At 33.8% G+C, this 15,118-nt stretch overlaps 1 protein-coding gene across 5 annotated transcripts in view; it reads right to left on the bottom strand.

Annotated features, from left to right (window-relative positions):
* Positions 1-15,118, bottom strand: part of CNTLN (centlein) — a 338,923-nt gene that overhangs the window by 31,736 nt on the left and 292,069 nt on the right. For 4 of the 5 annotated variants that reach the window (XM_017545930.2, XM_017545932.2, XM_017545931.2 and 1 more), the window contains exons 20-23: positions 12,725-12,822; positions 11,139-11,265; positions 9,407-9,544; positions 8,324-8,509 (exon numbers count right to left, since the gene is read on the bottom strand). In XM_017545930.2, coding sequence (XP_017401419.1) covers positions 8,324-8,509; positions 9,407-9,544; positions 11,139-11,265; positions 12,725-12,822 — 549 coding nt within the window. Of the gene's footprint in view, positions 1-8,323; positions 8,510-9,406; positions 9,545-11,138; positions 11,266-12,724; positions 12,823-15,118 lie in introns of those variants that run through there. The other variant, XM_037744754.1, reaches the window with a different exon arrangement.

Here is a 15,118-nt window from a genome sequence, read left to right as displayed (position 1 = left end):
GGAGTGCAGTCGCACGATCTCAGCTCACTGCAACCTCCGCCTCCCGGGTTCAAGAAATTCTCCTGCCTCAGCCTCCCAAGTAGCAGGGACTACAGCCACCTGCCACCAGACCTGGGTGATTTTTGTATTTTTAATAAAGAAGGGGGTTTTGCCATGTTGGCCAGGCTGGTCTCGAACTCCTGACCTCAAGTGATCCACCCGTCTCGTTCTCCTAAAGTGCTGGGATTTACAGGCATGAGCCACTGTGCCTGGCCATGTTTTCCATTTTAAAAGTATCATTCTGCCAAGTGATGGAGAAAAGACTAATCTGGGTCAAGAGCTGAAGGAGGAGACTAATGCATAGGTACAAGCAAGAAATGATGGTAACCTGAACCAGGAGAGTAGCAGTGGTGATAGGTAGCAGAATCCTAGGTCCATTTTGAAATAACAGCAGACAAGATTAGAAGTATTTGAAATGCAATGTGAGAGAAAGGGAAGAGCCAAAGATGATTACAGATTTGGGGCCTAACCATCGATGACTGGTGAAAAAATTTTTCTGAGATAGAGAAAAAAAGCCAAGAGAAGCAAAATAATTTTTTTTCAACTTTTGTCCATGTTAAGTTTGAGATGCTTATTAGACATCCAAGTGAAAAATCACAATTAGGCAGGAAGATTTAAAAATCCATAGTTTCAAAGACAGGATGTGAGAACAGGCATATAGTAGGGAGTCATAGGTCAGAATATGGCATTTTAAATTACAGTGTTGGGAAAGAGTTTCTAGAAAGTGAGTATAGATAATGAAGAGGAAAGGTATAAAGACTGAACCCTAGGAAATTCCAACACTTAAGTTTGTCAGGAAGAGAATGAGGACTAGCAAAGAAGTCAAAGATCAGCTAGATGTGATAAGAAAAACTGGCTGGGCGCAGTGGCTCATGCCTATAATCCCAACACTTTGGGAGGCCGAGGCGGGTGGATCACTTGAGGTCAGGAGTTTGAGACCAGCCTGGCCTACATAGCAAAACCCCCGTCTGTACTAAAAATACAAAAATTAGTTGGCATGGTGATGGGTGCCTGTAATCACAGCTACTGGGGAGGCTGAGGCAGAAGAATCACTTGAACCTAGAAGGTAGTGGTTGCAGTGAGCCGAGATCGCATCATTGCACTCCAGCCTGGGCAACAAAAGGGAAACTCCGACTCAAAAAAAGAATTTCAAATGCTCCCAAGCGTTCAAATAAGATAAGAACTGAGAACTGAACACAGATTGGGCAAAATGGAGGTTGTTGGTGACTTTGAATAAAGTACTTTGGAGGGGTAATAAGATTGAAAGCCTAATTGGAAAAGGTTCAAAACAGAATGGAAGATAAGAAAGTGGGCAGAGAATAGGTATCACTTTTGTGGTGTTTTGCTACATGAAAAGAGGAGAAAAATGAGTCAGCAATTAGAGGAGATAGAGAGTCCAGTGGAGGTTTTTTGGTAAATGATGTGTGTTTGCTAATGTAAGTGATCCAATATAGAGGGAATATTAGTGATATAAAGCATAGGGTTAAAATTACAGGGCCAAGGTCCTGCGGAATATGAGGAGATAAAATCCAGTGTGCAAAGTGAGGTTTTAGCTTTAGACAGGCGTGCAGATGGTTCACTCCTAGTAATATGAGAGAAGCGACAGTACGTGGGCACAGATTTAGGAGGAATGTGAAAAATAAAGGTAATGAAAAAAGGAGGAAATTATCTTGGGTTGCTTCTGTTTTCTCAGTGAAATAAGAAGCCAAGATTGAGTGGTTAAGCAGGGGATGCTGAAGGCTTGAGAAGGCAGCAGAATGACTGGGAAACATGGAGCCTGAATGCCCTGGGAAATATATAATAGGATTATCCGATAGTGCTGAGAGCCCACCTGAAGTTCTTGGTTATTTGTTTAAATAAAGATGAATCAGCATGTTTATGTTTTTATTTAATCACATTCACTTCCTTGGAATCAGGTGAGAACAAGGCAGAGATTCAAAATAAAGTAGATTTGAGTTTTTTCCACAGGAATATGACAAAGGGACAAAGGAGGAAGTTGAGGATATATGCAAGAAAATGACTATGATACAACACAGAATCCATGCTGCTTGAGGAGGGAAGCAAGGGCACAATGGGAAGGAGAGTGGTAGTAATCAGTGAGAAAGTAGGAAGGCCAGTAAATTTGAGGTTATAATCAGGTCAAAATTGTTGCACCATGAGCACAAAAAGAAACAGTGGTCAAAGAATAAAATGCTGGAAATGGAGATTTTGGAATTCACATAGTTACCCGTAATGACAAGGCCAACGGTAGTGTTTCTTAGTGGGGACGGACATATTTGGCATTTGGGAAAAATAACAATTTTTCACTGTATGAGACTTTTGTTCCCAAAGCAGAACTTTTAACAACCCTGGCTCCTGGGTATTGAATGCTAGTAGCTTCTACCAGTCAGTGTAACACAAAGCACCCACATACATTTCCAAATGCCCTCTGAGGCAGGTGGTGGTCCATAGTTGAGAACCAGAGATCAGGGGTATGATGATGGGAATAATCATTGGAAATGAAGATGCTGAAGAATAGAAAGGGAATATCCAATAGGGTATTGGATGGTTTACATGGATATGAAGTCACCAAAAGTCACAACAATATTGTGTTGAAGAGAAAGATAATAATCCGGGTGCTAAACTGTATGACTAGCATTCTAAAATGAGATACAAATAATTTGGGTAGGTGATTCTAATATGTTCCAATTAGCTTCTGATCTATTTTAATATTCATTCCTACATCTTACCAACCCAACAGAATTTCTAAATAGGGATCTATAATACAGGAATTCCAGGAGCAACCCTCATGTACCACATAAGTGTCATCGGTACCTAAATGAAGTAGAAGCAATGCTAGGTGGCCTACATAATGAGTAGTGTAGTCATTATATGATATATTCCACATGCCTTCAATTCCAGTGCATTGATTATTAGAAAATACTATGTTGTTTGGTTGAAATATACTTCAGAATGCATGAACAATTATTTTCCCATCCAAAGTGTATCTTTCAGATATAATAGAGCTTTCATTGTGCTAGGTTCACCGAACTGTTTTACCTTCCAGACATATATCAAAGCTAACTTTTTATTTTTATAAGATCACATTTGCCTTGTATTTACATGTTGGGTCTCAGTTTTACTTTCCTCTTTAAAAAAAAAAATCAGCCTGTTTTCAAGACTGGGTGCTACTTCCATCTGGCTTTTATCTTTACTTCCCTCTTACTGTTACAAAATTGCCTTCTTATTACCACTTCAGAATCTGCTCAGTTACTCTCTGAGCAACTCTAAAGCCCCCAAAGGGTTTTGAAAAACCCTTTAAATTATCATTTGCTAAAAACACTGTAAGTTTTAAAAAGTGTCACGCTATTCACATCAGTTGAATAATGTTCCTTAGCTAACACCTGTTATCAAGGTAAGTAAAAACTTTGTATGGCACAAACTAAGCATTCAATAAATGTTAACTCAATTTCAAAAACCTGATGTTGGCCTTCTTGCAATTCTTGGGATATCATGAGATAGAAATTATCCCAATATCTGAGGATATTGTCAAAATATGAATGCTTTTTGGATATACATAGCAACTTAAATTTACTTTACTTTTCCATTATTATAATTAATTTATCCAGCCACCAATAATGTTTGCAAAAAATATAGTAAGCAATTCCATTTGTCTTATTAGATTGAGTTTTCCAGTCTTTATCATGAGTCTTTGTCTGTATAGCTAGTTACATATAATTTTTAGTTTCATCAAATCATTATGGATTGCTTAGACTTTTTTCAGTAAGGTTACATTGTAAGGAAGGTGATAACTGGTGGCTCAGATACCCTGGAGTCACTATTGCCATCATGGTTTTTGGGATAAATAATGAATTTTTTAAAAACAGGTTTTTAAACAGCTTTCTTGACATATAATTTACATAAAGTTTCCCAAATAATGTAACATATTTTATTATGAAAATTTTCTTTAAACACAGTTGTCATTTCCTTTTTCAGTAATGACAAGAGTTAACTCAAATTGAATTGTATCATAGACCTGTTTATAAATCTTAATTAAGGGTACAGTCCCAAAGTATTAACAATTGTATGTGTAATAATGAAATTCTAATGCTCCACAAATGTTTTTACCTAAGAGGCAAGAAATTTTAAATCTTACCAAATCAAGTTCATATTGATAATGAAGCCATTTATGCTTCCAGATAAATATTGGTTTTTGGCTAGTATTTATTTCATAGCTAACAAAAACCACTGAAGAGGTGGAGCGTGGCATATGACTCTCACATACAGGCACATTAACAAGCCTGTATCAGGGCTGAGTCAAACTGAGCAAATACTTCTAGAAATTTCCCTTGTGTGTTTTATTGAGTTATTAGGAGAATTCAAAGCCTCAGCTCTGCCACATATATCCAGCCCAGATGCTCAAAGTACTTGATTTCACCCCAGGGCCAAATTCCATATTCAAGACTAGATCTAGAACAGATGGCCACTCCACCTCTTCCATAATCTGGTTGTGCCCTGTGAATAAATGAAAAGACTAAAGACCATAGATTCCACAACAGGGCCAGAACAAACATTGTTACTATTAATACTACTAATAATATTTATTAAGTACTTTTGTGTACATGATACCCTAATAAGCTCTGCATAGAATGAGTTCTGGTGATCATAATGTTCCATGTAGGTACTATGTGCATTCCTTAACTACGCTCATTAAAGAATGTGTACAGTCCTCACTGTTCACAGAGTTTTCCATCTGAGCAGTGACTATATGTCCGGTACCATTCTTGAAGCAGATATAAATCAATTCCTCAAGAATTTAATGAGCCCTTCTATGTGCCATTACCCTGAAGACAACAAATGACAGTGTTCCTTTCGTCAAGTTGACTATAATCTACTTGAAACAGAAAGAAAAATACAAGTTTACAATTGTGTTAATGTATGTGGTACATATAATAAACGTTCAGGAAACAAGTCAGAGCCGTACTACTGCTGCTATTACCACTGCTGATAATAATAGTTGATACTGAGATAGCAGTTAGGAGCTGTTCTGATCTTTAGCTATGGTAACTTATTTAAATCCTCACTTCACATATGTTCTATTATAGTCATTCTATATGTGGGGAAACTGAGGCACAGAGGATTCAGTCACTATCCTGAGGTCAGAGAGCTAGTAAACGGCAGAGTTGGGCTCTATCCTCTTAGCTACAGTTAAAGAACAGATTCATGAAAGAGGAAGGCCCAGAATTAAATCTGAAGAGAGAACAAAGAGAGAAAAGCATTTTGGGTGAAAGAGTAGTGTGAAAGAAGATTAGACTTCATTGGGATAACACCCAGTTATAGAAGGTCTTAAGTATTAAAAAGGGAGGAAGCATATTTAGGGAGTGACTGATGATATGCTGCCTCAGATGGTGGGTCCTAAGCATTTCTGCCTAGACCTAGGGCCATATGTGCAAGGAAGAGAAAGACTGATAATCATGCCTTGAGATAGTCATGTCTTAAGACCCAAATATTTGGTCTTTGCCATCAATATATGGTTTGGGCATTAATTTGCTGATGGCTTCTTATTTGAAAAATAGGTTATACAGTAGATGCGGTGCCAACAGCAACTATATATTGGCACTAAAACACAGTTATGAAAAGCAAATGTCAAATTGCCATTGGAAGTCATGCGTTATAAATGGTGTTTACTAAATGCCAAATTGATATGTGTTGTTATTTGAATATAATTCTTAAAACCAATGTAAGGAATTACTTCTAAAACTTTATTATGTATAATAATCACTTAGTTAACTTATAAAATGCAGATTATTGGGCTCCACTCCAACCAGGATTTTGATTCAATAGGTTTGGGGCCCAATATTATTTATTATATTTAAATGCAATAAAAACATTATTCTGAGACAGGTGTGGCAGCTCACACCTGTAATCCCAGCACTTTGGGAGGCTGAGGTGGGTGGATCACGAGGTCAAGAGTTCAAGACCAGCCTGGCCAAGATGGTGAAACCTCATCCCTACTAAAAATACACAAAATTAGCCGGGCATGGTGGCATGCACCTATAATCCCAGCTACTCAGGAGGCTGCGGTGGAGAATTGCTTAAATCCCAGAGGCGGAGGTTGCTGTGAGCCGAGATCAGACCACTGCACTCCAGCCTGGGTGACAGAGCGAGACTCCGTAGGTAATCTAAATACCAAACCGAAATAAAAATTCTGAAAATTCTGAAAGAGTACTGAAGACAGTCTGTTCATATCTGTCATCTTTCCCTATTATATATTCTTTAAAACATTATTCAAATTAAAAAGTCATGAAACCACAGCAATCCTGAAATCTACTCAATATCATTGTTGGTGAACAATATGAAGGACTAACATTACCCTTGAATAACTGGAGTTTAGATACTCATTTCATCATTAAATACTATTCATATCGCTGGATATAAATAAAAAGTTTCTTAAAGATAATTTTTGCTAAACTATTTGTATGAAGAAATTCCATATATCAAAGTCATGAAACTTCATCAAGCATATGATCATCAGCTATACAGGCATGAAATTCATTTTTCTATTGTGAAAACTTCTGATTCTCATTCATTCTTCTTTTTTAAAGTGCCACATTCAAAAAATATTTCAGAGAAAACAATGATTAGCATTTTGAATAAATCTCACAGTTATATATTTTATATCTTAGCCAAAAGCTCCACAAACAAAATGCTAAGTTGAATATAAAACAAAAACCAAGGTTTATGAAGCTAACACTCATAATAAAAATAGTTCTACATCATAAGTAAAATAATGACTATATATATATATTTAACTTTTATTTTAGTTTCAGGGATACATGGGCTGGTTGGTTTTATAAATAAAGTTTGTGTTGCAGGGGTTTGATGTATGTATTATTTTATCACCCAGGTAATAAACATAGTACCCAATAGGTAGTTTTTCAATTCTCACCCTCCTCCCACCCTTCACCCTCAAGTAGGCTCCAAAGTCTATTGTCCCCTTCTTTGTGTCCATATGTACTCAGTGTTCAGCTTCCACTTACAAGTGAGAACATGCAGTGTTGGTTTTGTGTTCCCGTGTTATTTCATTTAGGATAATGGCCTGCAGCTCCATTCATGTTGCTGCACAGGACTTGATCTCATTCTTTTCTATGACTGTATAGTATCCCATGATGTGTATGTATCACGATTTCTTAGCCCAGTCTACTGTTGATGGGCATTTAGGTTGATGCCATGTCTTTGCTATTATTAACAGTGCCGCAATGAACATACACATGCATGTGTCTTTTTGTTAGAAGGACTTATATTATTTTGGTTATGTACCCAATAATGGGATTGCTGGGTCAAATGGTAGTTCTGTTTTCCACTTTTTTGAGAATTTTCAAACTGTTTTCCACAGTGGCTGAACTAATTTACATTCCCACCAGCAATGTATAAGTCATAACGTTTAATGAAACTGTTTACTATAAGTAAAACAGTGAAACTATTCAAAAAGCATTCAAAATAATGTCTTCAATCTGGAAAAGGTAAATTACATTTACTGAAATTAATACTTTGTAATCATTTAGGATCCTGAGAGGCGGGCATTATTGGCTTGACTTCACACTAGTGGAAATCTTCATTAAAAGAGATAAAGAAGATAAAATGTTGTATCAAATTCATTCTGTAGATATTTTTAAAATGAGAAAACTCTCAAGGTATCTATGATTTCCAAAGAAGCAAAGTAAGAAATTTCCTATAAGTGCAGTACTCTTAATAGTGGCATAAAATGTTATTAACGTCTGTCTTTAGGGGAATGAAGGCTTTCTAGGGCTTTTCAGCTTTTAGGTAATTTCTACATGGTACACATCTGCAGATACTAAAGTTTGTCTTCTCTTTGTTCTGCTTGTCATTTGCCATTCCTCTGTCTATTCCATGTCTTGATAGTTTGTAGCCTGAGCTTCAGATGTCTCTTAGCATCACTGAATCCTGAGCAAGTGTCTGGTTATTCCTGCTTGAACGATTTTCAAAAGGAGAGTAGTGTGGGAATGGCTTAATTCTTTCAATTTAAAAACTGTCCAGATTACTTGACTAGTATAATTTCATAACTAAATTGATATTAATAAAATGGTAGAAATTTTAAAATTTAAACTATAAAAACAAATTCTTTATGAAGAAACTATTAGCAATGTGATAAATAGGTTAGGAGAAGATGCTTTCTGTGTTAGGAAAGCAGAAAGAAACTTTATTCCCCAAATCATCTCAAGTAGGCTACTGCCTACTCTACCTGAAGTCAAGTACAAGTTAGTAAAACACAAATAATTCAAACCTTCACAAATATGGTGAACTCTTCCACTTTTTCATTGGCTAACAGCAATTTCTTCTGTGCACCTTCTAGGACCTGTTCACTTTGCAGTGCTAATCCTTGAAGCTGCTTAGATGCTGCTGTTTCAATTTCTGCCATTGCAGATTCAGCCTCATTTATTCTAGATACTAGGAGAGTAAGCTTGAGATCCTGCAAAAGATCAGCAGTCATAAAATAAAAGATATTTTATAAACAAATTTGGAAGAGTTAGTTATACATGCCAAATAAGGAAAATATTTTATTATTCTCTATATATACATATTTATTATTTGGGTAAAATTAGTGATTATTTTCATTAATTTTCAATAAAACATCCTAAGCACATATTCTCATATACTTAAAATTAGTTTATGGTTTTTAAAGATTACAAATAATTTAAGTCATAGAAGTTATTTTAGACCAAAAGATCCTCTACATAACATAGAAACATTTAGTTTGAAAGTTTAGGCGGGTCTACAAAATTCATATCTACTTGTATAAATACCAGTGATTAATATTAGTTTTCATTTGTTAAAAACCATCAAGACAAATGACATCTGTTTTCTCTAATACAGAAGAATACAGAAGTATCTTTAACGTTAAACAAATATTTAGTGCTTCATGTAAAGATACAAATCGTCTTTGCAATTATCTGAAGTGTTTAAGTAGCTTGTGGTTTTGAGAAGGAAAAAAAACAGTGCTGTTAAAAATGAAACATGCTCTCACTCATAAGTGAGAGGTGGACAATGAGAACACATGGACACAGGGAGGGGAACATCACACTGTCACACCAGTTGAAATCTGTTGGGGGTTGGGGGCCTGTCGGGGGGTGGGTGGCTAGGGGAGGGATAGCATTAGGAGAAATATCTAATGTAGATGACGGGTTGATAGGTGCAGCAAAGCACTGCACGTCGATACCTATGTAACAAACCTGTACTTTCTGCACATGTACCCCAGAACTTAAAGTATAATAAAAAATAAAATAAAAAAAAAGAAATATAAGAAATAAATGAAACAAATACCATTATATTCCACCTCTAAGCTAAAATGTCCTTTTTAAAAACATACCTTTTTTTCTAACTCCTCTTTAGATTTTTGATACATCTGCTCATACTGTGACTTTTCTTTTACAGCAACATTAAGTCTTTGTTTTAGTGAATCAATTGACACCTTCTTGTTGGAACATTCTTCAGTTAATGTCTTTACCTACATTAAAAGCATAAAGGTAATTATTATTGTTAAAGGCATTCTAGTAATATACTGTATTTGTTCCAACAGAAAGTAAATGAGTGAATGAGTCTAATTCCATTTATTTTCTCATAATGCTATCAAATTCAAGTATATTTGTAGAACTCATATTTTGTATAAAAGTAATAATCCTTAAATCAATAACAAAAACCAAAATTGCACACAAACTATATGAATACTGATATGTATATCCTTGCACCCAATAACACAATATTAATGTTAACTACATATCCATGAATTACTAACCTAAACTTACATTGTTTTGATTCTGAAACAAACCAAATTATAGATAACTTTCCATTGTATTCCCCAAAATAAGTATTACGTACCCATTTCTAGATAAAATAAAATAATAAGATATATATTTTATGAGATATATAATATGTATATATATATCGAAGCATAACAGAAAAATGTTATTCATATAAAGATTCCAAGGCTGTATCTGAAATGATTGTTGAACTTAAAAAATTAGCAACATTGAAAGGATAATACTGAAAAGGCCTACAGGAAGTGATTTTAACTTGCGTGGGTATGTGGAGGAGAAGAGAAAGAAAATCCCTATGGATTCATCATGCTCATGTAAAAGTTTCTTTCTTAAATCCATTTGACCTAACAGATAAACTTTCATTTTCAACAAGGGAAGTAAAGGAGATACTCTCTCAGGTGTGGATAACACTCAGTGAATGCCAGCACAGGTTACTTTATGAGTTGTGAAAATAGCACCCTTTTTTAAAACAACAAAACCTTCTACTTTGGGGTCACATGTTACATAACTACTTAAATACAACTCCCTTTGCATGTAAACTCCCTTCCCATGTAAAATACATTAAGGGTATACAAGAAGAAAGTACACTTTTAAAGAACTTCTGATAGTTACTGGTAATCAGTTTTCACTAAGAAATAAAAGCTTATGGCTGGGCGCGGTGGCTCACACCTGTAATCCCAGCACTTTGGGAGGCCAAGGCAGGCGGATCACAAGGTAAAGAGATCGAGAGCATCCTGGCCACCATGGTGAAACCCCGTCTCTACTAAAAAATACAAAAATTTCCTGGGCGTGGTGGCGGGCGTGGTGGCACGCGCCTGTAGTCCTAGCTACTTGGGAGGCTGAGGCAGAATTGCTTAAACCCAGGAGGCAGAGATTGCAGTGGGCCGAGATTTCGCCACTGCACTCCAGCCTGGCACCAGACGACAAAGCAAGACTCTGTCTCAAAGAAATATAAGCTTGTTTCTACCATAAATTATAGTTATGAATAAAATCAAACACTGAAAAAATTTAATTATGTATCTTAGAAATTTGAGGATTTTTAATCTTTTCATGGAATATTTATAAATAGAAACAGAATATGTGGCCATATTAAGTATGAGATTTTAGAGACATGAATTTTAAAATTAATAATGTACTTTCAGAGAAAATAGTGTAATTTTGTAACAGTAAATATATATCCTATGAATATCTTCTATACATTTATTAAGATTAAATAGTCATGGTAAGAGAGTAAATACAATGGAAAGTGATATTTTTAGTGTCAGTGAACATCAAAATGGATACCTTTTTATCAAGATTTTCTAACATTTCACTAAAACTCTCACTACTTTCCAAATTCACTTTCTGTCGAAATTTCAAGTCCTCTATCAAATGTCTTTTCATAGTTATATCCCTTTCCATTCGAGACATCCTTGAAAAAAAAAAAAAAGGTAATATCAAGAGTGATAGAAAATACCTTAACAGTGGTGATAGCTTACATTTTATCCAATATCATGCCTACTGTTAGTTTTTAAATGCTATGTGATATTAATGACATTGTAAATTAGTAAAATGAATTGTACTGGGTAAGATATTGTTTTTTCAATATCTTCAGCACTTGTAAAATCTATAATTTATTGTGACTTGGTAATTATAGAATAACATATGCATTAAAACAAAAAACATAAGAACTGAGAAAAATTAGTAACACTTATGAAAACTTAGAACTATTACATTTTTACATTGCTGTGAAAAAATCAAAATGATATATAAAGATAATCAAAAGCATAACAATGATAAGAAAAAATCTTATACTTCAATAAACAAATGTAAACTCTTGTAATGAAACTAAATTAGGCATAATATCTTCTAATTTAATATAATTTGAGATTAAATCCACACATCTGTTTAGCATGTTGATGAAATATTAAGTATAAAATGGTAAATGCAGTGAGAGATACTACTACTGCTGCTGCTGCTGCTACTGCTACTACTGTTAAAACAAGAAAGACCATAGCTAACATGTGTTGAATGTTTACTCCATTCTAGTCACTGCTATTAGTGCTTTACATGTGTTAACTCACTTATTCCTCGTAAGAACCTTATGAATTAATATTATTAAATTGAGACATAGGCCTAGTAGGTGAGGAAGCCAGGATTCAAAGAGGGTTAATCTATAGCCCTGTTAAAATAAGCAAGACTTAATCAATAAATAAACTTTAAAATATTCTCAGTTAAAAAATTAACCAAACTTTTTGTCTAATACTTTTATCTATTCGTATTACTTTTAAGTGCTCTTCACTTATAATGAGGTCTACAGGTGTGTTTGTGAGATACATATATCTTAAATGTATTAGTGACAACCGGAATTCCATCTAAACAACTTACTATTTCTAAGCAATAGTGTAGCTTTGAAAGATACAGAAAACAATAATTTTGGTCCAGTGGGATAGAGCATTTAAAATCTTTTTATTAATAAACACAAAAAGTACAAATTTTCATAACCTCGTTATTTTCAACACAAATAAAACTTTCCTTTTCCCACCTTAGCTTTATAAGCTTAGGCATTAAATCCAATATAAATGTTAATCTATGTATTTGTGGGGGGGGCTCAAATAACTGCCACATTGTAAAGTTTTTCATTCATAGTCTTGAAGTCATTATATTTATTCAAAATTACAATCCTTATCCTAATTAAAAAACAGTAAATAGCTTGCCATTAATCATTTTTTCGCTATATGTAGCATTCCTTAAACTTTCATCTTACATAGGTTTAAACATGAACTAGGGAAGGAAAATATTAACATTAGCAGTTTCTTGGGGCACGTTTAATAGAATTGGCTGTCACTAGGTGGCACCAAATACAATGGCTAGAACTACAAAGACCATACTTTTCATGCATTTCCTTTATGTGTTCTTCTTTTGCTAGGAGTTCAAATTTCAAAGACTTCACATTTGATGACTGTTTAGTGAGCTCATTAGTTGCATTCTAGATTAAAAATAGAAATAAATGTAAATATACCTTTCAACCTTGGTCTAAAGCAGCATAAAAATAAATGCCATTCTAAAGAAGAGTAATACATTTACAATAATTATGGTAAACAATTAAAATGAATGTTTTAATATTTTAAATGCTTTATTTTACATGCTGTAATAGAAATAATATAGTAATACTAAAACTTTTATATAACATGCCAAACCGTAGAGGAACACAATCATTTAACAATTACAAAGAGTAAGTAATCCAAAATACATTTACAGAAAATATGAATTGTCCTAGTAAAATGTAAATATGTGAATAATTAAGAATTTTAATGATTTAAGAAGATCACTTAAAATGAATACTGGATTTACTAACATCTTAGATTAAATATGGTCACAAATGCTTTGCCATTCATCAAGCAGTAGAATCTATTTCCCAACACTCTGGATATAGTCTGGCTTGTGACTTGCTTTGCCCAAAAGAATGCAGCAGAAATGACACTGTGCAAATTTCAGTTCCCAGGTCTTAAAGCTTTGTGACTTCTCTCCTTGCCTTCTTGGAATGCTGCTCCAGGATCACCTTGCTAGGAAGATAGTTGACGTATCATGTGGAAGAGTACCAAGATACTCCAACTGACAGGCAGTAGACCCACTGTCAGATCTATGAGTGAAACTATTTTGTATCTTCCAGTAAGGGAAATCTTTGGTTTAAAAAAATGCAGGCATATGATGTAGCCCAGAAGAGACCAGCTAAAGAACTTCCCAGGCAACACGCCAAATCATAAGAAATAATAAACTGTTGTTCTAGGCTACGATGTTTTGGGATAGTTTGTTAGAGAATAATGATAACTGACAGAAAACCTCATGAATACTCAATCCTTCTTTACTTGAAGTTATTAATAGTGTTACCTACTAAATTATTTATAAATAATTATTGTTTTCAAAGCAAAACAGTTTTGTAGTATTTGTTGTCAGTACAGTCTAGAAGCCAGAGATAGTAACTAGAGTGTTAGAACACCTTTCAATTTTGACTCTAGTTCCAACTAAATGTGTAATCTAAAACATCACCTAGTCTTTTCAGCATTTTAGTTTTTCTACACTCAAGATAGTATTGACATACTCATATTAATCCATTTATTAAGTTTTAAAAGTATTAAATGAATATAAATACAATAAAATATAATAGCTTTAAAAATATTTGGAATAGTTATTTAGTTAATATTTTTAAACTACAATAAATTGTTTCTATTAGAACTATTCCTAGGTTTGGATGTTTGACTCATGTTAAAATAATTTGAATTTGAAAAGACTAAACTATTAATTACCCACGATAAACATAGTAAGTAATTCATCAGACTGACTTTAAATATCTCATGGGTATAACATATAAATTGAACATTTGAAATAATTTTAGTTTTTACATGAAACATATTAATTTTTCTCAAAAACCCAAAGCTACCTCAACATAGTAAGTCTTTTGAATGTTATGTTTTGATCAAATGTGTGTATAATAAAATCAAAATTTCTACCATATTTTGCATATTTACAGTGATATAGTGTTTTATTTCCAGCACTGCATGAATAATATGTTCCACACTAGTCAATGTATCAAATAGTTGAAACTTTTGCTTTAATCATTAATTTTCAATTCTTTCTGTAATGATTGTTCATTCAGTTAGAAAAATGAACATCCATGATTATGCTAAGCTAATAGTGATATGTTAATATAATATTGTTATAAATACTATCATTATAAATTATATATATTAATAATATGTATTATATTACCACTATGGTATAATACGGTGATAGCTTTAGGGACCACTGTGATATAAATGTCTACTTATTCCTCCTCTGCATGGTCCCAGACTGTGCTTTTCTAATTTTGTATTTACCTTAACATTTCTTATTTCCTTTTTTTTTCTGTCAATCTGTTGGTTGTAATTTTTTGCTTCTGTGTCATTATTCCTGCCTAAAAATAATCATCCTGCCTCATAATATACATACTTCTAGTGTGCTGCACTGAATGTGTTTTCTGATGAAAACTAAAATAAATAAACTTTGAATTGTATTTAAAATAAAAGATAAAGGCAGTAAATAAAGCCTGATAATATCTTCAATGGAATGAATTAAGTGGATATTAAGATAACTAGTTAATTCTTTTCTATTTTTAGACTTAAGGCTGTATTTTATGCTGTTAACTCTGACTTGCAGAACTGAGAGAAAGGCAATTTATAGTAAATAAAACAATGCCAGGTTAAGATACACTTTGACCAAGATTTCTTTTTTTTTTTTTTTTTTTT

Source organism: Cebus imitator, unplaced genomic scaffold, assembly GCF_001604975.1.
Source record: "Cebus imitator isolate Cc_AM_T3 unplaced genomic scaffold, Cebus_imitator-1.0 Scaffold183, whole genome shotgun sequence".
NCBI lineage: Eukaryota > Metazoa > Chordata > Mammalia > Primates > Cebidae > Cebus > Cebus imitator.
The sequence above is the reverse complement of the archived record's forward strand: the minus strand, read 5'-3'. Positions and strand labels throughout refer to the sequence as shown.